Here is an 18,206-nt window from a genome sequence, read left to right as displayed (position 1 = left end):
CTGCTGCATCTTTGAGAAGGGCTGTGGGGCTGCCATCTTTGGAAAGTTCTGGGTAATCACCCCACTAGGACCCCACTATAACCCCACCCACACCACCTCACTTACCATCTGGCCTGCTTTTAAGAAGAGAAAGCTTTTAGAATCATTTGTTCAAAGCAAAAAAAATAATTGGTTGCTTTCCTTTGCCCATAGAATGAACTACTGAACTGAGAAGAGAGTACCAAATGCAGGCACTTACAAAGAGTTTGCTTTTGTACAGGTACTTGCTTCTCCCACTGGAATCTTTCACCTCTTTGCTGAATACCAAGGACATCTCAAAAAGAAAGAGATGTCTCTCTCGACCCTTCCGAATTAAAGTTTTGGGGTCCCAAACTTGGAAGGATTCCTGGAGGATGAGCTCTCCCTGAGATTCAATATTTTCATCAAAGCCTATTGAAAAAGCAAGAAAATGAAATAGAAATAAAAAATCAAAGAAAATACTAAAAGATGGTTAACTTTAACATGAGGGGTGAGAAATGATCAGAAAATACATTTTTAGAGTTACATCTATTTAATGCTCTCAGCAAACCAATGTCCACACCACATCCTAAAACTTACCTTGTATCTAGCCCCAATGCTTCCAAAATATAAAACCCAGCAACTTGGAAGAGAAAAAGTTGTTAATAATCTATAGAGGATTCAGTTATGGACATTAATGCTCTTGGTATTTTATGATTTGCTGGTAGTAAATACCTGAAGGAAAAAAATGCAGCTAGATCTAAGTTGCTGATTAACAAAATAGGAAAGAGGGAGAAGTATGCACCAAAAATGTTGGTGAAGACCCAGATGGCCATTTTTTTATAGAATTCATAGATACAGAGAGTATCGTCATTCTAAAATATCTGTTTTATGAAAACCAATGCAGTTCAATCTAATCCAATTCCATTGCTAGTTTCTATACGATTTGTTGAATTAAGACAAACGACTGCAGTTTAAATAAGAATTTTGAATAGTATTCCATAAAACACCTCACTAGCCATTTTATTTGGGCCAATCCCACTTTAGACGGAAATGCCAGCTATCTGCTGTGTCTTAAAATTGCATTAAAACTCAAACTTGATTGCAGTCTACTCTTTTAGGATGGACTTAATTTTCTTTCAGCCTCTATCACTGCTAACGCATACTAATCTATCTGGATGGCTAACGTAGCAAGCTGGTTATTATCAAGAAACAGCAGTATGCAACATTAATGGTATGTGTAATCTTAGTCAACGAAAAATTTGATAACAAAATGGAAATGATTCACCTATCTACATACCAAAAGATGTAGAACAGTAAAACATTTGATGAACATGTTTATGGAAGTTAAGCACTTTCCTTTTCTTTATAGCACATTCTACCACTGACTGTTTTGCTCTTAAAACAAAAAGCCCCATATCCCACAGCAGTGTTCCTTAAAGTTTAAAGATAATCGTACTGCTGATCAGAATTTTTTCAATACATACAAGGTGGCACATAAGGCCATCTGTGTACTTGAGAATTCCTTTCATCACCACATTGTCCCTTGATGCACTACTGCAATTGTAAGTTGCACTGTTTTTCTTTTTCTCTCTTAGAAATCTATCCACTTCACGGAAGGTCCCTGGTTTTTAATAAAGCCAAATCCTTGGCGCGCTAGTATCTCTGTCTTATGCAGGGTCTGTCTCTGTTTTTGATCCTGCCTCTTTATTACCCCAGTCTTCATTCATTCATCTGTAATAATGAGTGCCAAATCTCTGGAGAAAAATATAACAAAGAATGAGAATCCAAGATTCATTCCCTGACCTTCAAAGGCTCACAATCTAATTCTCAGGATTTTGCTTGAGAAAAGAAACTCTTCTAGTTGCTGCCTGCTAGGCTAGCCCTTTGGAAGCAATCGTCTCCCAGTTGCCACTGGGTCACACTGCTTGACATTAAATGTTTTCTGAATGTTGTCGGAGCACCTATTGGTGTGTTCACTTCTTTAAGAATTTCTGCAGAAGGGTCTGGGAATGGCTCATGAAAATAACCACTGTATTTAATTAAAGAATGTGCTTATCTTTAGACCTGATGTGGGTTATAACTGATGTACATACAGGAGCCAACAACTGTTTCAATTTCAACGTTGACCAATTTGAGGTTTTAAGAGAATAATTCTTAATTAATAAATATTGTAGATTTAGGTAAACTTATTGAGCATTTGCAAAGTAAATGTACAGCATAACCAGCATAAACACTCTGTCAAAAAGTGCAATTACATGCAATAGACAGATTGCAACCCTATAGCCCCCCCAAAATAGCCAAAAAGGAATGTGAATGTAAAGGCAATTTCAGGACACAGTGAATGAGTGTAGGCCCCAAGAAGAACAGTTTCGATCCATCTCACCTTCTAGCATACTTAGATGCATGGCATCATTTGCTCTCTTTGGCACACTAAGCATTACTTCGAGGCCATCTTTAATTTCTCCTTTTCCTTCTTCACAGCAAGTGAGCAGCTCCTGAAAGAAGACACACAGCGTTACTAACGTGACCAACCCTGGCTGAAGTTGTTGAGAAGAAGAAATGAAAATCAAAGAAGTGGGACTTCTTTAGAAAATGATCTGCTTCTATTTTTCATTTGTTCAAATCTGAGCTCTGTTGGTAAAGTTTTCTTCTGCGAGAGACTGGGTATTTCAAGGACTATAAAATAGGGAAAGAATGGTATATCAACGTAAATGCATATAGGGTATAAGATCAGAAACAGCTTCTCCTGCTCTCTCCCAGAGACTTGTGAGCAGCTCTTCATCTAATGGATGGAAATGTTCTACTGAGAGCCAAGCCATCTGAAAAACAATATGCGGCACCAATTTTCAGAATTAATTTAAAATTCAACAGTTAAGTTTCAAAGCTTCAAAAATAACCACCTGTTTGTTTGGTCTAAATAAGTGATTTGCTCCTGCTTGTATTAGGATGGTGTTCCATAATTGAGTGACATTGGCTAACTTCATTTCCTACTTGCAATGCTGCTAATTTAAAATCACTACTTTATTCCATTAAAAAATGATCTGAAAACTGCCAATACGATGCAATAATATCATGCATTTTAGCAGCAAAAGGTTTTTACAGTACTTTATGGAGGGCTAAATGCTCTTTAAAAAAAAAATTGTGGCTGAATTATACTTCCCTTAGGAGGTACAGGAATTTACTCCAGCCTAATATGGATAAGACACAGTTATATACATCATCTGGTCATTTCCCAGATGTTTCCGTAGGGGTTTATTAACCATGATTTTCAGTGACTATTATTACTGAACTAGATTCCCCCATTTCTTGGAAAAGGAATAATTCGGCTATAAGGTGTTATTTGGGCCAAAAGTGTTATATACATATAGATCTCACTATGTTTAAATTACCACACTTTTTCTCCAGAGGGTGCTCTGTCTATCAATGTATGGATTTTTCAAAAATACAGGGGAATCAAATTCGATATCATTATTAAAAATGAACTGGATTCTCCCATATTTTTAAGTTCATATAAGTTCAGTTCCATGGGGTTTTCTTGGCCACAGCTATTGAAAAACATAGAAAGTAGTGTAATTCTGGGTTTTCAACATGGTTAGCTCATGCAGTATGGTAGAACTGGCTTTCACATGTCCTTCCCATTAGGGAAGAATTGGCCTAATGAAAACATTCAAGAAGTAATGTGTTCAATATGAATGGCCTGGGGGGATTGGAGGGGGGGAAGGGGGTAGAAGAAGGGGGTGGTGCATGCGTGTGTGTGTGTGTGTGTGTGTGTGTGTGTGTGTTTTCTCCACAGAACAGATCAGTGAGGGTTGTACCATTATTGATGATGCTGATCATAACACTTTCTGTAATTGAAAATACATGCAACTAGAAGATGCCTAACCAGGGTTTTGAATTATTAGGTAAAACATTCTAATCAATACAGAACATTTCTTGTAACATTTATTGGCATCTAGTTCTCTTCACCTGAGAGTTCATATCTACTTGTATATCCATAAAGCCTGTTTTTTTTTACCATCCCCCCATACCCAACCACACATACAAATCTTCAGTGGATCACTGATACAAATCAAAATATAGCCACATTTACACATACCAGTCCTCAGTAAATCATTGATATTTGATTTATATCCTTCACCTATGCACTTTTCCAATCAATCAATCAATGGTATTTATTGAGCGCTTACTATGTGCAGAACACTGTACTAAGTGTTTGGTAGAGTACAACAGAATTAGCAGACTCATTCCCTGATGTTACAGATTAGAGGAGAGAACAGACATTAATAAGAATAAGTGAGCATAAAGCAAATTGTATACAAAGAAGGTTGGCCGAAAGGGGTTAACTGAGGTGGAATGATTTAGAGACAGGACTGGGTCAAATGCCCTCAGCTGGTGATGGTAAATCAGAGGTGAAAATGTCACCTTTAAATATTCCTGCCCAATCTTTTCCATACACACACACACACACCCCCCACTCACTCTCATGTGCACACACACGTACACTATAGAAATTTTTTGGGCATGAAGCTGAAAATATCTTTCCAAAAGGTCACATTCCCAGGAAAGGGTAAGGCTGGAAATAATAATCCTGGGCTCCTGATCTCCAGTGTGAGTCTCTGCCTAATAAAGCTAAAACCCTCTAGTGGGGATTTATGGACAAATATGGGGAAACATTTTTCTAATATACAGCAGAGCTGGTCTCTAAAATAATATAGAGAAATTTAGTTCTGTTATTCCTGCAGCTAACTTTTTCCTATGACTAACAGTCATATAAACCTCAACAAATCCCATATAATTATTTCCTCTATATTTCGTGACCTAGTGGATAGAGCACAAACCTGGGAGTCAGAAGGACCTGGGTTCTAATCCCAACTCTGCTGTGTGACCTTAAGCGAGTCACTTAACTTCTCTGTGCCCCAGTTACCTCAACTGCAAAATGGAGATTATGACTGTGAGTGCCATATGGGACACAGACTGCATCCAACTTGATTGTTTTGTGTCTACCCCAGTGTTTACTGCAGTTCCTGGCATATAGTAAGCACTTAACAAATATCATTAAAAAAAGGCTTTGAAAAATCATAAGCATAATTTCCATGGTATGTTAATAATGCTGGCTACAATCAACTTAACAAACTGTTCCTAATAGAGCTTTCAATCACTGCGCATACACACATCCAATGTACGTGAATATGAGGAAAGGTTTATTATGTGTGGATATTGTGCTTTTCCTCTGCTTTAGTTTAGAAACTGTAAGGCTGTTTAGACCGCACACATCAGACCCACCTTTAAAAGAAGCTGATATTTTGTTATCCTCTGAACAGGTTTGATAAGGTAAGAAGAGATAGAGTTGGCCAATCCATGCCTTTGCTGAATCTCCTGTAGGAAACACAGATTTTGAATGCCACTAGATCATTCAAATAGAAAAATGCTGTTTTTCTTCTAAAACAAAATTTCAAATTTGTATGATCCTCTTATAGAATAGGAAGGGCTCCTTAACCACCAAAAACTACATATTCTACATATTCAAAATATTGTAAAATGATATTTCACTGGTAAATAAGTACTTTGATATAATGAGAAAATATTCTCCAAAGTGCTTAGGACAGTGCTCTGCACACAGTAAATGCTCAATAAAAATATCACTGACTGATCAATTGCTAACTGCAAAAATAGAATGTCTTCTCAGCTCTGCAAAATGGGCAAATCATTTTGCAAGATTAAACCAAATGAATATCCATAAATGAGTCATGTTCTGTTAGAGCCATCAGGGTGAGAATAAAAAAAAGGAAAAATCAAACAATACCCTAAAAACGGGAATCCAAACAAAAACTTTTCATTAAAAAACAACAGCTTTAAATAGATCATTTTTAAAACTAAACGTTTCATATCTTGGTTTTTCCTACTGCTTCCACTCTTTGCAATAATTTTACATGTAGTTTGCTTCTGGCACACTCTTCTAAGTGCTGAGTTCAGTGTGTTGCACTCCATAGGTGCTCAATAAATATCTTTGATTGACTAAATTTTCTTCCTTCTGTTTTTGCCAAGTTAACTTGAAACCAAATAGATGATCCAGAATTTATACAGAGGCTTACATAAAATCAGCAAATGAACAGGCCACATTTGTGTCCACAAAAGTTAATATCACATCCAGGACAGATTATATAGTCTATTTATTTTACATAATCCTGTTTTAGAAACTTTAGGAATAGGGTTTCTCTATAGAATTTTGACAAATGGTTTCCAAATCGTGCTGCAAATTCCCTTTAAATGAAGTGATAGTACAACTAGGGATGAACTAATGAGGAGTCAAAAGGGCCATATTTAGACTGTCTAACACATTCTAGTCAGTGTCCTCCAGTAGTGCTTCTCAAAAATGTTCACTCATAAACTCCACCCAAGAGCTCCCATGTCCCACGCATCCCTTCTTTATGACCCCCACAAAAAGACAGTTTGTCCCCTCATTGCATCCGAGCAGGGATGAAAAGCTAGGGAAAAACCTCCAAACTTTGGAAGTTTTGTTCCATAAAATGAAAGATGTGGCACTCCAGCTTTTCATACACTTCATAATAGCTACAACTTACGTCAAAGTAGGATCCTGCATGCTCTAATATAAGTTGAGTGGAATCTGGCTTGTTTTTGCAATATGTCACATACATCTGAAATTTATCTGCCTGTAAAACAAAAAATGTAAATACTTTATTCAAGAGGTTTTCTTCACTTGCAACAAGCCAGCAAATGAGCAACTATTTTCACTTAGGAGCAAAAACAGTCAAACTGTAATTTAAAAATAAGTAACTTCCTTTAAAAAAAAATCGACTTTTTTAAAAGCCTCTCAAACTGCACCTCTTAATATTTCAAATTACCACTTTTTAAATGTGTCATGATAGTTTTCAAACCCATTGAAGATATCAAAATTTCTTAAGAGAAAAAGCTAAGGAAATTAATAGAAATAATCCAGTAACAAAAATCTCTTTAAATTCCATCTCTCAAGGTACTTTGAAGGGAATAGTGAATGTGAATTTTTTTTTTTACCCAAGTAACGAAGCAATGTCCAACATCTTCTGGTAACTGCTCATATTTCTCCAACTCTTTTAGAAATATGCTGCAGAAGACAAAAACATTGCCATTGTGAAAAGATAGGTGAAATGCTTTTAAATGGAAACAATTCCTTCCTATGCTATGCTGTTCAAGAGACCTGACAGAAATTAGATCCAGTACAGTGTGATAATTAAATCAAGACATTGTAAACTGTGGGCTGTCTGCATCCAATCAACCCCAGCTAAGTGAAGTTTGCTTCTCTCAAGAGCACGGGGTTGGGTGAAAATTAGGTGTGAGTTTATAGACTGATATCTGGTATCATGATAATTGAATACTTATGTTGACTGATTCAGGATGAAAATTCCACATGAGAAAGAATTGGGGGTTCTTTGTGATATTTTGAGGATTTCCAGGGATAAATATTTTTTAAATTTCTAGAATACTTCCAAATACTATAAAATGTCAGTACATATGCATCTTTGGTGGGGTTGGGGAGGTGGTTAAATCGAGGAGAGAAATACTTCTTCAGTGAAGAAGACATCATTAAGAGCAACAATAGCACTTTTATCCCCCAGTACTCTCTTGTATTTTATAAGAAAGCCCCAAGTTAGTGTCTAGATTTCAGAGGTAAAGAACGTGCTTGCCACAGATAAAAGCCACTCACTTGTTATGAAACTCGTAGATTTCCTGCATGTTTCCAAAGATAATGTGCTCTTTGTTGACAATACCAGGTGGGATCTCCTCAACACCACTAGTCATTTCCCATAAATATGTCTGAGCAGGAGGGAAACATATAGATTATACTCAAAGATATCACATAGCCAAGCAACAGCTTTGTCTAACATCTGTATATGAATGCCTTGAACATACAGGAAGAAAACCTAAGAACTGAAACTTTAAAAGGAATCTCTCTAAGTACTGGAAGAATTTTATCTTCTGGGGAGATGTCCTGCCTAAGTCTTGACTGGATACAAGAAGTTGCCATCATCTGTAAAATTCAGGGATGGGTATAAATTTGCCCATTACAATTACTGAGCATGTTTCACAAAAGTACTCTCAATTTCTACACAAAAAATGCTGGTCAATCCTTTAACATGTGATAAAGAGAATGAAAGAAAGATGCTGCATCATCTCTACTGAAAACCAAAAACAAACCTTCAATCCAAAAGAAGTGGGTAATTGTGAAAGTAATGTTTACCCCCACTATTGTCACTTTGAAAGTATCAGCAACTGATTATACGAAGAGCATTCATAGCAGAAATCTATCTAGATCAAATATCTACCAAATGAGTCCATATTCAAGGAAAAGCACTTACATCCATACATTCACGGAGGTCCCTTACGTAAGCCTTTTCGGTCTGAATTAACTCAGCCATTATGAACCTTAAAGAAAAGAAGAAAGTCACAACCAAATAGATTCAGAGTCAGTGGTCAGAATTCACAGCCTTCATCAACAACTGATCTACTCTCACTAAAGGATAAGAATACCTCGGATTTTAAAGATTTCATTTTACAAAGCAAGCCTGTACTTAAAACCTAATTCAAGTCGGGTATTTCCGTACAGGGAAGAGGAAGCATACAAAAGCCATATCTTTCTCTGCCTAGCTACCACCTCTCAATAAATAACTTTCGCTTACAAAGAGATTTTTTAACCATCTTTATAGTTTGCATAGATAATAATTCCACCTCATTCACATACGACCAAAAATGCAGACAACTGAGGAAAAAAAAAAAAACAATGGTTCACTCCATCACTTGGGAACAGATCATTTGAGTAACAAAAAAGCACACATACACTTGGTTTCTGAACCAGGCATTGAAGTGGAAGGCAGTAAACCCTGATCAAGACTCTACATGCTAATTGAGCATTAATCAGGAGTGACGAACTGAAAAGTACTATTAAATGCCAAGGCTTGCCCATTTAATCTATAATTAACTTCCCTGCAGACAATAAGGATCACTTCACTATTTGGATGCCTCATCGAAATTTGCCAAGACTGTCTTACTCTTTCCTGCGGGCAGATTTCCGTTTTTCTTCATTCAGCTCGTGAGCAGCATCGCGAAGTTTCACCTCTGACCCGGGAACGCTGGCTGGGATGATATCCAACTGAAGGCTTTTGCTCTGGGTTAGAAGAGAGAAAGCAGTAGAAAAGTGGGATACAGGAATTACAGGAAAGACAACAAATATGGTTAATTTTATACGGAAATAAACGAGACTACTGTGACCACCAGTCAGCAAGGAAGCTTACCGATTTATTGGAATCTGAAGAAATCCCCAGGGCCTTCTCCAGAGAGGTCCTATATTTCTCCATCCGCAGAGAGAAATCTCTGTACCGCTTATCTACTGCAGTAACACATTTTTTAATCTCTGCTGCATGGGCATGGCCCTTTTCACAAAAGCCATCTGCCAGCTGTATCAACAGCTTCACCCTCTCTTTGGTTTGCTGTGAAAAACAACAGGAAAGTATTGTGAAGCAAATGCTGTTCAAATGCCTGAGAACTGAAACATGGTGGCCTGATGCCTACACTAAGAACACAAAGGAACGCCTGGAATTAAAAACCTAGGGTGCAATCAGAGAAGCACAGCCTGGAAAGGACCCTGAAAGTCTGTACAATCCAATTCCCTTCCATCAAAAGAGGGATTCCTCCTTCTCCACTCCCTGAACCACTAGTATCTAATAGCTCTTGCAGGAAGGTGCCAGCCTTTCCATTTGAGAGCAGTAGGGGCCTTGAGGTGGGGTTTCTGGTAGATAGGTCAGAGAGTCACGCCCAGATCCTAAGACAGAGACCAAGACATTCAAAGATAGAGCCCTAGCAGAGTCAAAGCACACACAGACACATGACAGAGGGACAAGGCTCACACAGAGAAAAGGCCAAGAAAAATCAAACTAGTTACAACAAACCCACCCAGCTCCTTCCTTAGTCCTACACCATCCCAGCTTGAGGTGGGCCAAGGAAGAATCAGCTGCAAAAGAGACGACACCCAGCTCAGAGATTAGCCTGGGAAGGCTCTTGAAGCCCAGATCTACCATGGTCTCCTTCTCAGAAGGCAAATAGGAAGAGGAGCTACCATTTCGATGACTCTATTTCCAGTCGGTCCCCATCCGGATCAAAGACGCTGGGGGGAGGTGAGAAGTTTAGCCAAATGGACTGCGGGGGGGACAGTATCCCTTATCACCTTGGAATTGATGTCTACATTGCTCAAGAATCAGGTAATGAAATCTGGAACCCTTTTCTCTTGCCTATATATTAAGTAAAGACAGATCCTTCAGGGAAGCTTCAGAGACACTGTACAGGTTGAAAACTCAAGAGACCACCCAATCCAGTTTCTTTTCAAGAATGTCTGTGTCTAAACAAATGGAGACAAGCTATAGTCTGTTTCCTTATATATTTCCTAGGTAGGAGATACTTTAGCTAGGCAGTTTCTCAACATTCCCTACCATCAAAAATGATTCTATTTAGTCACTCACATGGAACCAGATTTTTCCCAATTTCTTACTCTTTTCAAAAAGAACTGCATGTTTATGACTTGAAAAATAGGTCTGGGGCGGGAGGGTCACGAACTACGTTCAAACATAAAGGTTTCTTTACTGTTTTGGAATTGGATTATCTAAATGCACTGTTCAACTTCTTGCTGGGGTAGGATGGGGGAGTGATATGAATGGGGAGTCTTTATTTAAAATAACAATTTTGGTAAGACAGATCCTTCCCTAATCCTCTCTAAAAGCAAGCCTGATTATGAAATAATAAAATCAAATGAAACTTCTGCTTTCAAGGCAGAACCAGCAAACTAATGAATCAATAATAACATTTACTAAGTGCTTACGATGTGTGAAGTGCTGAAGAGAATACCGGACTCTGATTCAGGCATGGCCCACAAGGGGTACACGCTAAACCTCAAATGGGATTTGAATAAGAATTATTACTGAGTTTTAATGTCTACAGAGATAAGATAAATGGGGGATATTTACAATATGGATATTTGGTTTAGGCCTTTCTACTAAGCTATACATTAGCAAGCTCAGAAGGTCCTGAAAAATACAATTGAAATGGTCATAGCATGGCCTAATAATAATAATTGTGGCATTTAAATGCTTACTACGTGCCAGGCACTGTACTAAGCACTGGAGTAAATACAAGATAATTGGGTTGGACACAGTCCCTGTCCCTAGGGCTCACAGTCTTCATCTCCATTTTACAGATGAGGTAACTGAGGCACGCGACACCCAGAAGTTATGAGGTGAAGGCAGGATTAGAACCCAGGTCCGCTGACTTGTGGGGATGCGCTTTTTCCACTAGGTCACGCTGCTTCTCTTAGTAGAAAGATCACAGACCTGGGAGTCAGAGGATTTGGGTTCTAATCCCAGCTCTGTCACTTGTCTGCTGTGTGATCTTGGGCAAGTCACAACATCTCTGGGCCTCAGTTGCTTCATCTGTAAAGTGGTGATTAAATCCTACTCCCTCTAGGAGTAGACTGTGAGCCCCATGTGGGACAGGGACTCTGCCTACCTGACTGCATTATACCTACCCCAGAACTTGGTACAGTGCTTAGCACATAGTAAATGCTTAACAACTACCATAGCTCTTCCCTCCCTGCCCTACTCTCACCTCCCCACCCGCAAAATAAATAGTAACAACGTTTTCCTCCTTTAATCCTCAAACCCTCTTCCCAACTATACCAGTTTGGTCATCAGGGAAGTGAGAGTATGATAATATAGTTCATCCCTTTGATGAGAATGTAGCAATCTGAACTGCCTTAAAATGTATCTTCTGGAAGAGGTATAAAAATGTCTCACCATTTTTTCCACTGCAGGTCAACCTCCACAACCAGGCTGCAGGAAGCCCTACCTCTGTGCAATTCGCTATGTGATTCTGGAATCTAAGGGACCCTTCTAAATTTGTCAGCACTTCATTAAATTGTAGGCTCCCTGAGGATGTACGGTATCTTATTCTTCCGTGGGAATCCTTCCCAAGTACCAAATACATAGTTCCGCACTCAATAAATACCCAAGATGTTGAAAACCATAAGAAGATTGGGAAAGTCTTAAGGAATCTGGTCAGCAATGGTTTAGAGGGAGCCCAAGGGAGGAGAGTGGATTTTTAGATTTCCCAGAGGGTGACCGGGAAATCATTCAGGGAGGTCTGGGTAGGGTGGAGGGGGAGAAGGAAGGAAGAAAACAATCCCAGCTATGTCACCCTAGGTACCTCCCCAAAGAGGCTCAGAACCTACTAGGCAGGGATTTGTGGGCAGGGAACATGACTACCAATTATATTTTAATCTCCCAAGTGCTTTAATTCAGTGCTATGCACACAGTAAGGGTTCAAAAAATACCACTGATTGATTGATTGATCTGATTCTCTATTTTGAAACTCCGGTAGACTTTGGGATCATGGAGCCGAGTCTTCAATGGGCCGGGGGGGGGGGGGGGGGAGGGTGGTGTCTTTCCAGAGACATGCAAGGCTAACTTTAAGACTAGAGGAAGGGGAATTCATGTGCCTAGACAGTAAAAATCTTAAAAGATGAGGCACATTTTAGATTCACATCCCATTCATGTCCTTGTAATGGAACAAATGGAACAAGGTTTCAGATATGCTCACAGATGTGAGTGGAAAATAGCAGTCCTCAAGGGTTATCTGAAAGTGACTGTGCCCTATAACTAAATATTCCCAAGATCTTTGGAAAGATTTAATGGTCCAGCTGACAGATAACATCATCTACAGTGGGGGACAGGAATTGGAAACTCTCAAATCTACCTTCAGATTTTCTATCACAGGTATTTATTGAATATTCTAAGAATGAATGAATGAGGGCATCAATCGATGGTATTTACTAAAAGCTTACTATGTACACAGCACTGTACGAAAGCTTGGGAGAGTATAATACAAAGAATTAGCAGACACGTTCCCTGTCCATTATGAGCTTAATTATAAGGCTTGCAGAGTGCCTAAAATATCAGATAAAGGAGAGGATGACAAAAAATTAATTTGAATCTAGCAGAGTCCTTAGATTGTCCATGTTTCTATAGCCATTACATGTTAGAACAAACAACTGCATTATGGGAAAAGGGAGCACAAAATAAACAGTGAAATTTGAGTGCTAAGAGCAACACAAAGATGAATTCTGCCCCAAAATTACAGTTATCACTTCAAGCCAAATCAAGTCTGCAGGTCTTCAAGATAAACATTCTTAGATATGCTTCATTAAAAAATAAAAGCTTGGACAACTTTTTATTGCAAGATTTCAAAGGACAATGATTTAGGAGAGTTTATGAGTTGTGAATCCCTTGCAAGGGGAACCTCACAGTTTCTGAGAAACCGCTAACACAGTTCAGGCCCAACAGTGCAACTGTTTGTTTTTAGTAATCCAGTTTAGGTATTGGCTCTGTCAGACAGAAACCTAGGGCTAATTCAATGTACCTTTGCAGTAATCTGAAATTCCTCATGCTCCTTTAACAGCTCTTGAGTGTGCTGTATACTAGAACCAGTTGAGGTGTGGGTAGACAAGTAAAATTCTCCACTGTCATGGATCCATTCCAGAGCCTAGTGCAAAAGAGATCAGGGAACAATGACACAAAATGGAAACTTTGGGGGTAGAAGTTCAAATCATGAAAAATCTCTCTCAAAAATTTAAATTTTACCAAGCAAATCTCACAAAATAAACAGAAATATTTGTGCTGCCAATGCCCCCACTCATCAGAGCTGACGGCCTTAGGATGGGGCTGGAGGCTCTCAGCCTATCCCTGTCACCTGAAAACATCCACTTGTCAGGGTGGGTCATGCTGAAACACTGGGCGGCCACAAGGCCCAAACTTCCCCTTTTGGACCTTTGGCCCCTCAAGGCCTTGCCTCCCCCCTTCCCCAAACAACTCACTTTCAGTCCATATGATAACGATCAGCTCAAATGGAAACTCTAGCACTGATTCATCCAATTTAAATAGAATTTAGCAATTACAGGAATTAATTATTTCACTAAAAATGGGGGCAAATGAAGTACAAAGAAGTAACTTCTCAAGCAGTTATTCATGCTGAAGGCAAAAGAAATATGAGTCTTTCTGGTCAATTTAACATTGAAAAATCTGCTGCAGAATGAAATCTACATTTAGGGAGAATAATCCAAAAAGCAGCCCACAACCACAAAGCTCTCGCAGGTCCCTCACAAACACACTTCTTTTCAAACTAAACATTTCAGATTTTCAAGGTCATTGGTTCAATATTTACTAACTAGAATTTTATTTAAGAACAAGACAACTTGAATGGAGGCTACCTCAATAGGATAGCTACCACTGCAGCATTTAGATTTGGAAGTACTTTCTCAAGTGCCAGTGATGGAAAATGAGGCCTAGTGAATGACAGAAATTGGCCCAACTTTATAATAAACATGGTGACCTTTGGAATGTGAATTCAAATATCCATGGTTTCTCAGCCTACATTCAGTTTCTGAGCCCCGGGCACTGACCTGCTGCAGTTAACACATCTATTAACGCAAGATGTGTAAAAATAAAAGGGATTTGCCTAAATGTATTTTTTTAGGCCAACATCCTGTTCATCATTCTTAAGAGAATGAAGAGAGGCAGTTTGGGGCCTAAGGTGCCACTGAGGATTGTCCCTGACCTGTTTGGCACTTCTTTCAAAAACCACATATTGCTGGCACTGGTCGAGGCGTCTCTTCCTCATGGTCCAGTAGTGCAGCACTCGATTCTCCCGCTGAAAGAGTTCATTCAGTATGTCTGAAAGGACAAAAAAAAGTCAGGCTTAGTTGGTGTATCATTTTAAACCAAAGAGGAAGGGAGGGAAGTAGTTTCTCAATGGCAATAGGTAAAACCTCCTTTATTTTACGTATTTATCCGGACGATGTCACAAAGAAGTGACGGGTCTATCAGAATACTCAGATTGGCCAAACATATGTTTTCAGTCTCACTACGGCTACAACATTAGAGAAGCAGCATGGCCTAGTGGATAGATCATGGACCTGGGAGTCAGAGGGACGTGAGTTCTAATCCCGTTTCGCCACTTGTCTGCTATGTGACCTTGGGCAAGTCAATTCACTTCTCTGTTACTCAATTACTTCCTCTGTAAAATGGGGATTAAGACTGTTAGCCGTGGGACAGGGACTGTATCCAATCTGATGATCTCATATCTATCTACCCCAGTGCTCTCATTTTGTTTGGCACCCTCTGGTGCAGTATGGCGTTGTTGGAAAGAAACAGAACAGCCACCCCATGCCCTTGGCACAAGTGCCAGGAGAGCATTATCACTTTCCCCCAGCAGGCTTTGTGCCACTCTTTACCTTACAGGTGCAAGGCCTACAGTCATGGGCTGAACACATCTTTTACTTGCTGCTCTCACCCTTAACCATCTTAGAGTTTAAACACTTGGAATAGATGGAGCAAAACTCCTACTCAACAGATGTTTAACCCAATTAATTTTTCCAAGAATGATACCTTTTTATGCACTTGTAAAAAAGCAATTAACTCATTTAAGAGGACAACTCCCATCCCATTCCCCTCGATGCTGTACTATTAGGTTTTTTGTTTTGTTTTGTTTTTAAATTTGACCCACGTACCTATTTTAGTCCCTCATATTTGGCAGACTATGCACTGGTTTAAGTTTACATATGTGTGTATATATATATATATATACCTACCTGTATACATACAAAACAAACCAGTGGATAGTCTGGCAAATACATGTATTACAACCTTTACCCTCCCCTGACTTTAATGTGCATAGTTTGATTGATTGGGGAAAGTTACAGATGTAGGAATAACGCTGTATTTTATAAAATGTATTCTACTTTCCAAACGATGGAGAAATATTAAAAGAAGCCACCCAAAAATGCATGATGACTGTAGTTGGAAAACATGCCGATGAAACTACTGTAAGAGTTTCTGAAATTGTTTGCTAACTGCAATCAGGGAACCTGTTCAGCGTGATATGAGACCAGGGGACATAGCAAGAATCTCTCAGAAGTACTCACTTTTCACTTGTTGTTCGGGAGCTTTAATGTGGGTCACCATTCCTGGCATGTTTACACTATTTCGATGTAGGTATTTCAGGAAGACGTCGGCATTCCTTCGAGCAAGAGTGCAAGCCTGGAAATCACACAGAATTATCTGCTACTGCTTGTGTTGTACATCCTTCCACAAACACACATCTCACATGAAAGGCAGAATGTAATTTGTGTGTTTTGGGAACACACACTCTTACCAAATGAATAGACATAAGTGAACAACCTCAAAAATTATATTGGACCAAAATTTTTATAAGCATCACTTTTGATCCTAAGGTCCTAAACGCTACTAAAATTTACACTACTTACAACGCCTTCAACACTCCATGAGCTCCCTAGAAGTCAGGAGCTGAGTCAACTTTGTGCTCTCTTCAGTGCCTAATGTAGGTGTGTTGAGTTGAAAAGATACAATAAACATGAAAAAACGGTAAGATGAGGCTAGTTGCAGAGCCATAACAAGCAGGACATTACTGTTTCTTCTGCAATGTGGCTGGCACATAATTCACATTAATCCTAACCCTAAACAATGACAGAGGTCCAGGGGACTGAAGGGAAGGGCTGTGGGGGAAGGGAAGGGAAGAGTCATTAGCTGTTAAGATTGGCTCCTATATAAAACAGGTGGACCTGCTGTGGAATGCCAACATGGCACCAAGAGTAAATCCAGGTGTCACACCCGTAGAGATAGTGGGTGCCACGACCACTCTATAGCATTTTAGTTTGCTTTGAAGCCTACCACGTTAGTGGACGACTCCGTCTTCAATCTACCATAGTACATACTGGCTTTCTTAATTAAAAAAAATGTTACTAACTGGCAAAAACCAGTGGGTGCTGTTGGAAATTCTGGGTAGGGTTGTATATAGGACTTGTCATTCATAGGCCACACCGGCATTTCCCAATACCATTATCTTGTCAGAAATTGGCACTCCCAGGTGAATTTACCTAGATGCTTACAGGATCTTTCTATCTACTTATTGGTATGAATTATGAGGGGGGCTTCTCCCCTGATGACAGTAACAGCGTAGTGTCCATTTTAGACATGAGGGTCTAGTCTCGAAGTATTAACTAATACCTAATGCAAGTTCAGAAGGCTTGGACCAATAGGCTATCTAACAGAGAAGCTTAAGGAGCTTTTACTCAGAGGATACATCTTCCCAGAAGATGATGAGTTGTTGGGGGAAAGGTGTGAGGTGCGGAGATGATACTACGCTGTTTTGATGCATCTTCAACAACTGCATAACAGTATCTTGGATCACTGCAAATCAGAAATTTTACTGCATCCCTTGCTATTTTCAATCCTTCCTATCTCAGGCTGCTCTCATTTTCTTTTTCTTCTTATGAAGCCTTAACTAAAGAGATGCCTGCTTGATCTAAAAATGTGGATGAGAAGTAACCAAATACACAGAGTTGAACTTTAAAAAGGAACTGGATTAAAAGGTAGTCCTTTCTAATACACCCTGGAAAAACATCTCTGACTACTTTTTGAGAACATTTCATGCTTTCATTTTTAAACTCTAAACAGATATGCTTCAACGACACTAGGGACTTGGAATTCTTTTCCCTTTCTGTGAAAAAGTGTACTGTATGGCACTGAAAATGACATGCAATCAAAGAATGGAATGCCATCCTCCCAAACACCAACTGTAAATGTACTAATGGCAACAATAACTGCCACCATCCAATGAAGCCAGAAGAGTCTTTAAAGGAAATCACTACCATCTCTTCATACGTATTTTCAAGAAGGTGAAATCTATTCTATTCTAGGCAGATTAGGTTGATTAAGGAAGCAAGTTTAAGCAATAGAATTCCCAATGACTGCCACCAAGGAAAAAGTAACAAAAACAACCATTTGTGTACCTTTAAGAAAGCTTCCTTTTGTTCTAGGTGCTTGCTAATCATTGGGGTGACATGGTCGGTCTCCGAATTGGGGCCCAGCTTGTCAGCTCCTCCACACCAGTCTTCCTCTCGCTTATACTCCTGCTCCAAGCTCTCCAGCACGCTGCATACCTGCCGGGCAAAAAGAGTGCGGCTTAGGCACGCCACACAGCACACATCATTTTCCATCTATGCCCCAGGTGGAGCTTTCATTTCGGCCAGAGTGACTTGAATCGGCTTCCTCCGGGCACAGCACTGGGATCTCAACAAGATCTTTAAAAGGCAG

At 39.4% G+C, this 18,206-nt stretch overlaps 1 protein-coding gene across 2 annotated transcripts in view; it reads right to left on the bottom strand.

Annotated features, from left to right (window-relative positions):
• TRIO (trio Rho guanine nucleotide exchange factor) overlaps positions 1 to 18,206 on the bottom strand; it is a 324,651-nt gene that overhangs the window by 106,199 nt on the left and 200,246 nt on the right. For both annotated transcript variants that reach the window (XM_029054039.2, XM_029054043.2), the window contains exons 18-30: positions 17,903 to 18,052; positions 16,016 to 16,130; positions 14,650 to 14,765; positions 13,456 to 13,578; positions 9,288 to 9,482; positions 9,045 to 9,160; positions 8,355 to 8,421; positions 7,703 to 7,812; positions 7,033 to 7,102; positions 6,582 to 6,671; positions 5,284 to 5,376; positions 2,384 to 2,495; positions 239 to 429 (exon numbers count right to left, since the gene is read on the bottom strand). In XM_029054039.2, the coding sequence (XP_028909872.2) occupies positions 239 to 429; positions 2,384 to 2,495; positions 5,284 to 5,376; positions 6,582 to 6,671; positions 7,033 to 7,102; positions 7,703 to 7,812; positions 8,355 to 8,421; positions 9,045 to 9,160; positions 9,288 to 9,482; positions 13,456 to 13,578; positions 14,650 to 14,765; positions 16,016 to 16,130; positions 17,903 to 18,052 (1,548 nt within the window). The remainder of the gene's footprint in view (positions 1 to 238; positions 430 to 2,383; positions 2,496 to 5,283; positions 5,377 to 6,581; positions 6,672 to 7,032; positions 7,103 to 7,702; positions 7,813 to 8,354; positions 8,422 to 9,044; positions 9,161 to 9,287; positions 9,483 to 13,455; positions 13,579 to 14,649; positions 14,766 to 16,015; positions 16,131 to 17,902; positions 18,053 to 18,206) is intronic.

This window comes from Ornithorhynchus anatinus, chromosome X3 (genome assembly GCF_004115215.2).
Source record: "Ornithorhynchus anatinus isolate Pmale09 chromosome X3, mOrnAna1.pri.v4, whole genome shotgun sequence".
Classification (NCBI taxonomy): Eukaryota; Metazoa; Chordata; class Mammalia; order Monotremata; family Ornithorhynchidae; genus Ornithorhynchus; species Ornithorhynchus anatinus.
This window is presented reverse-complemented; position numbering and strand designations above follow the sequence as displayed.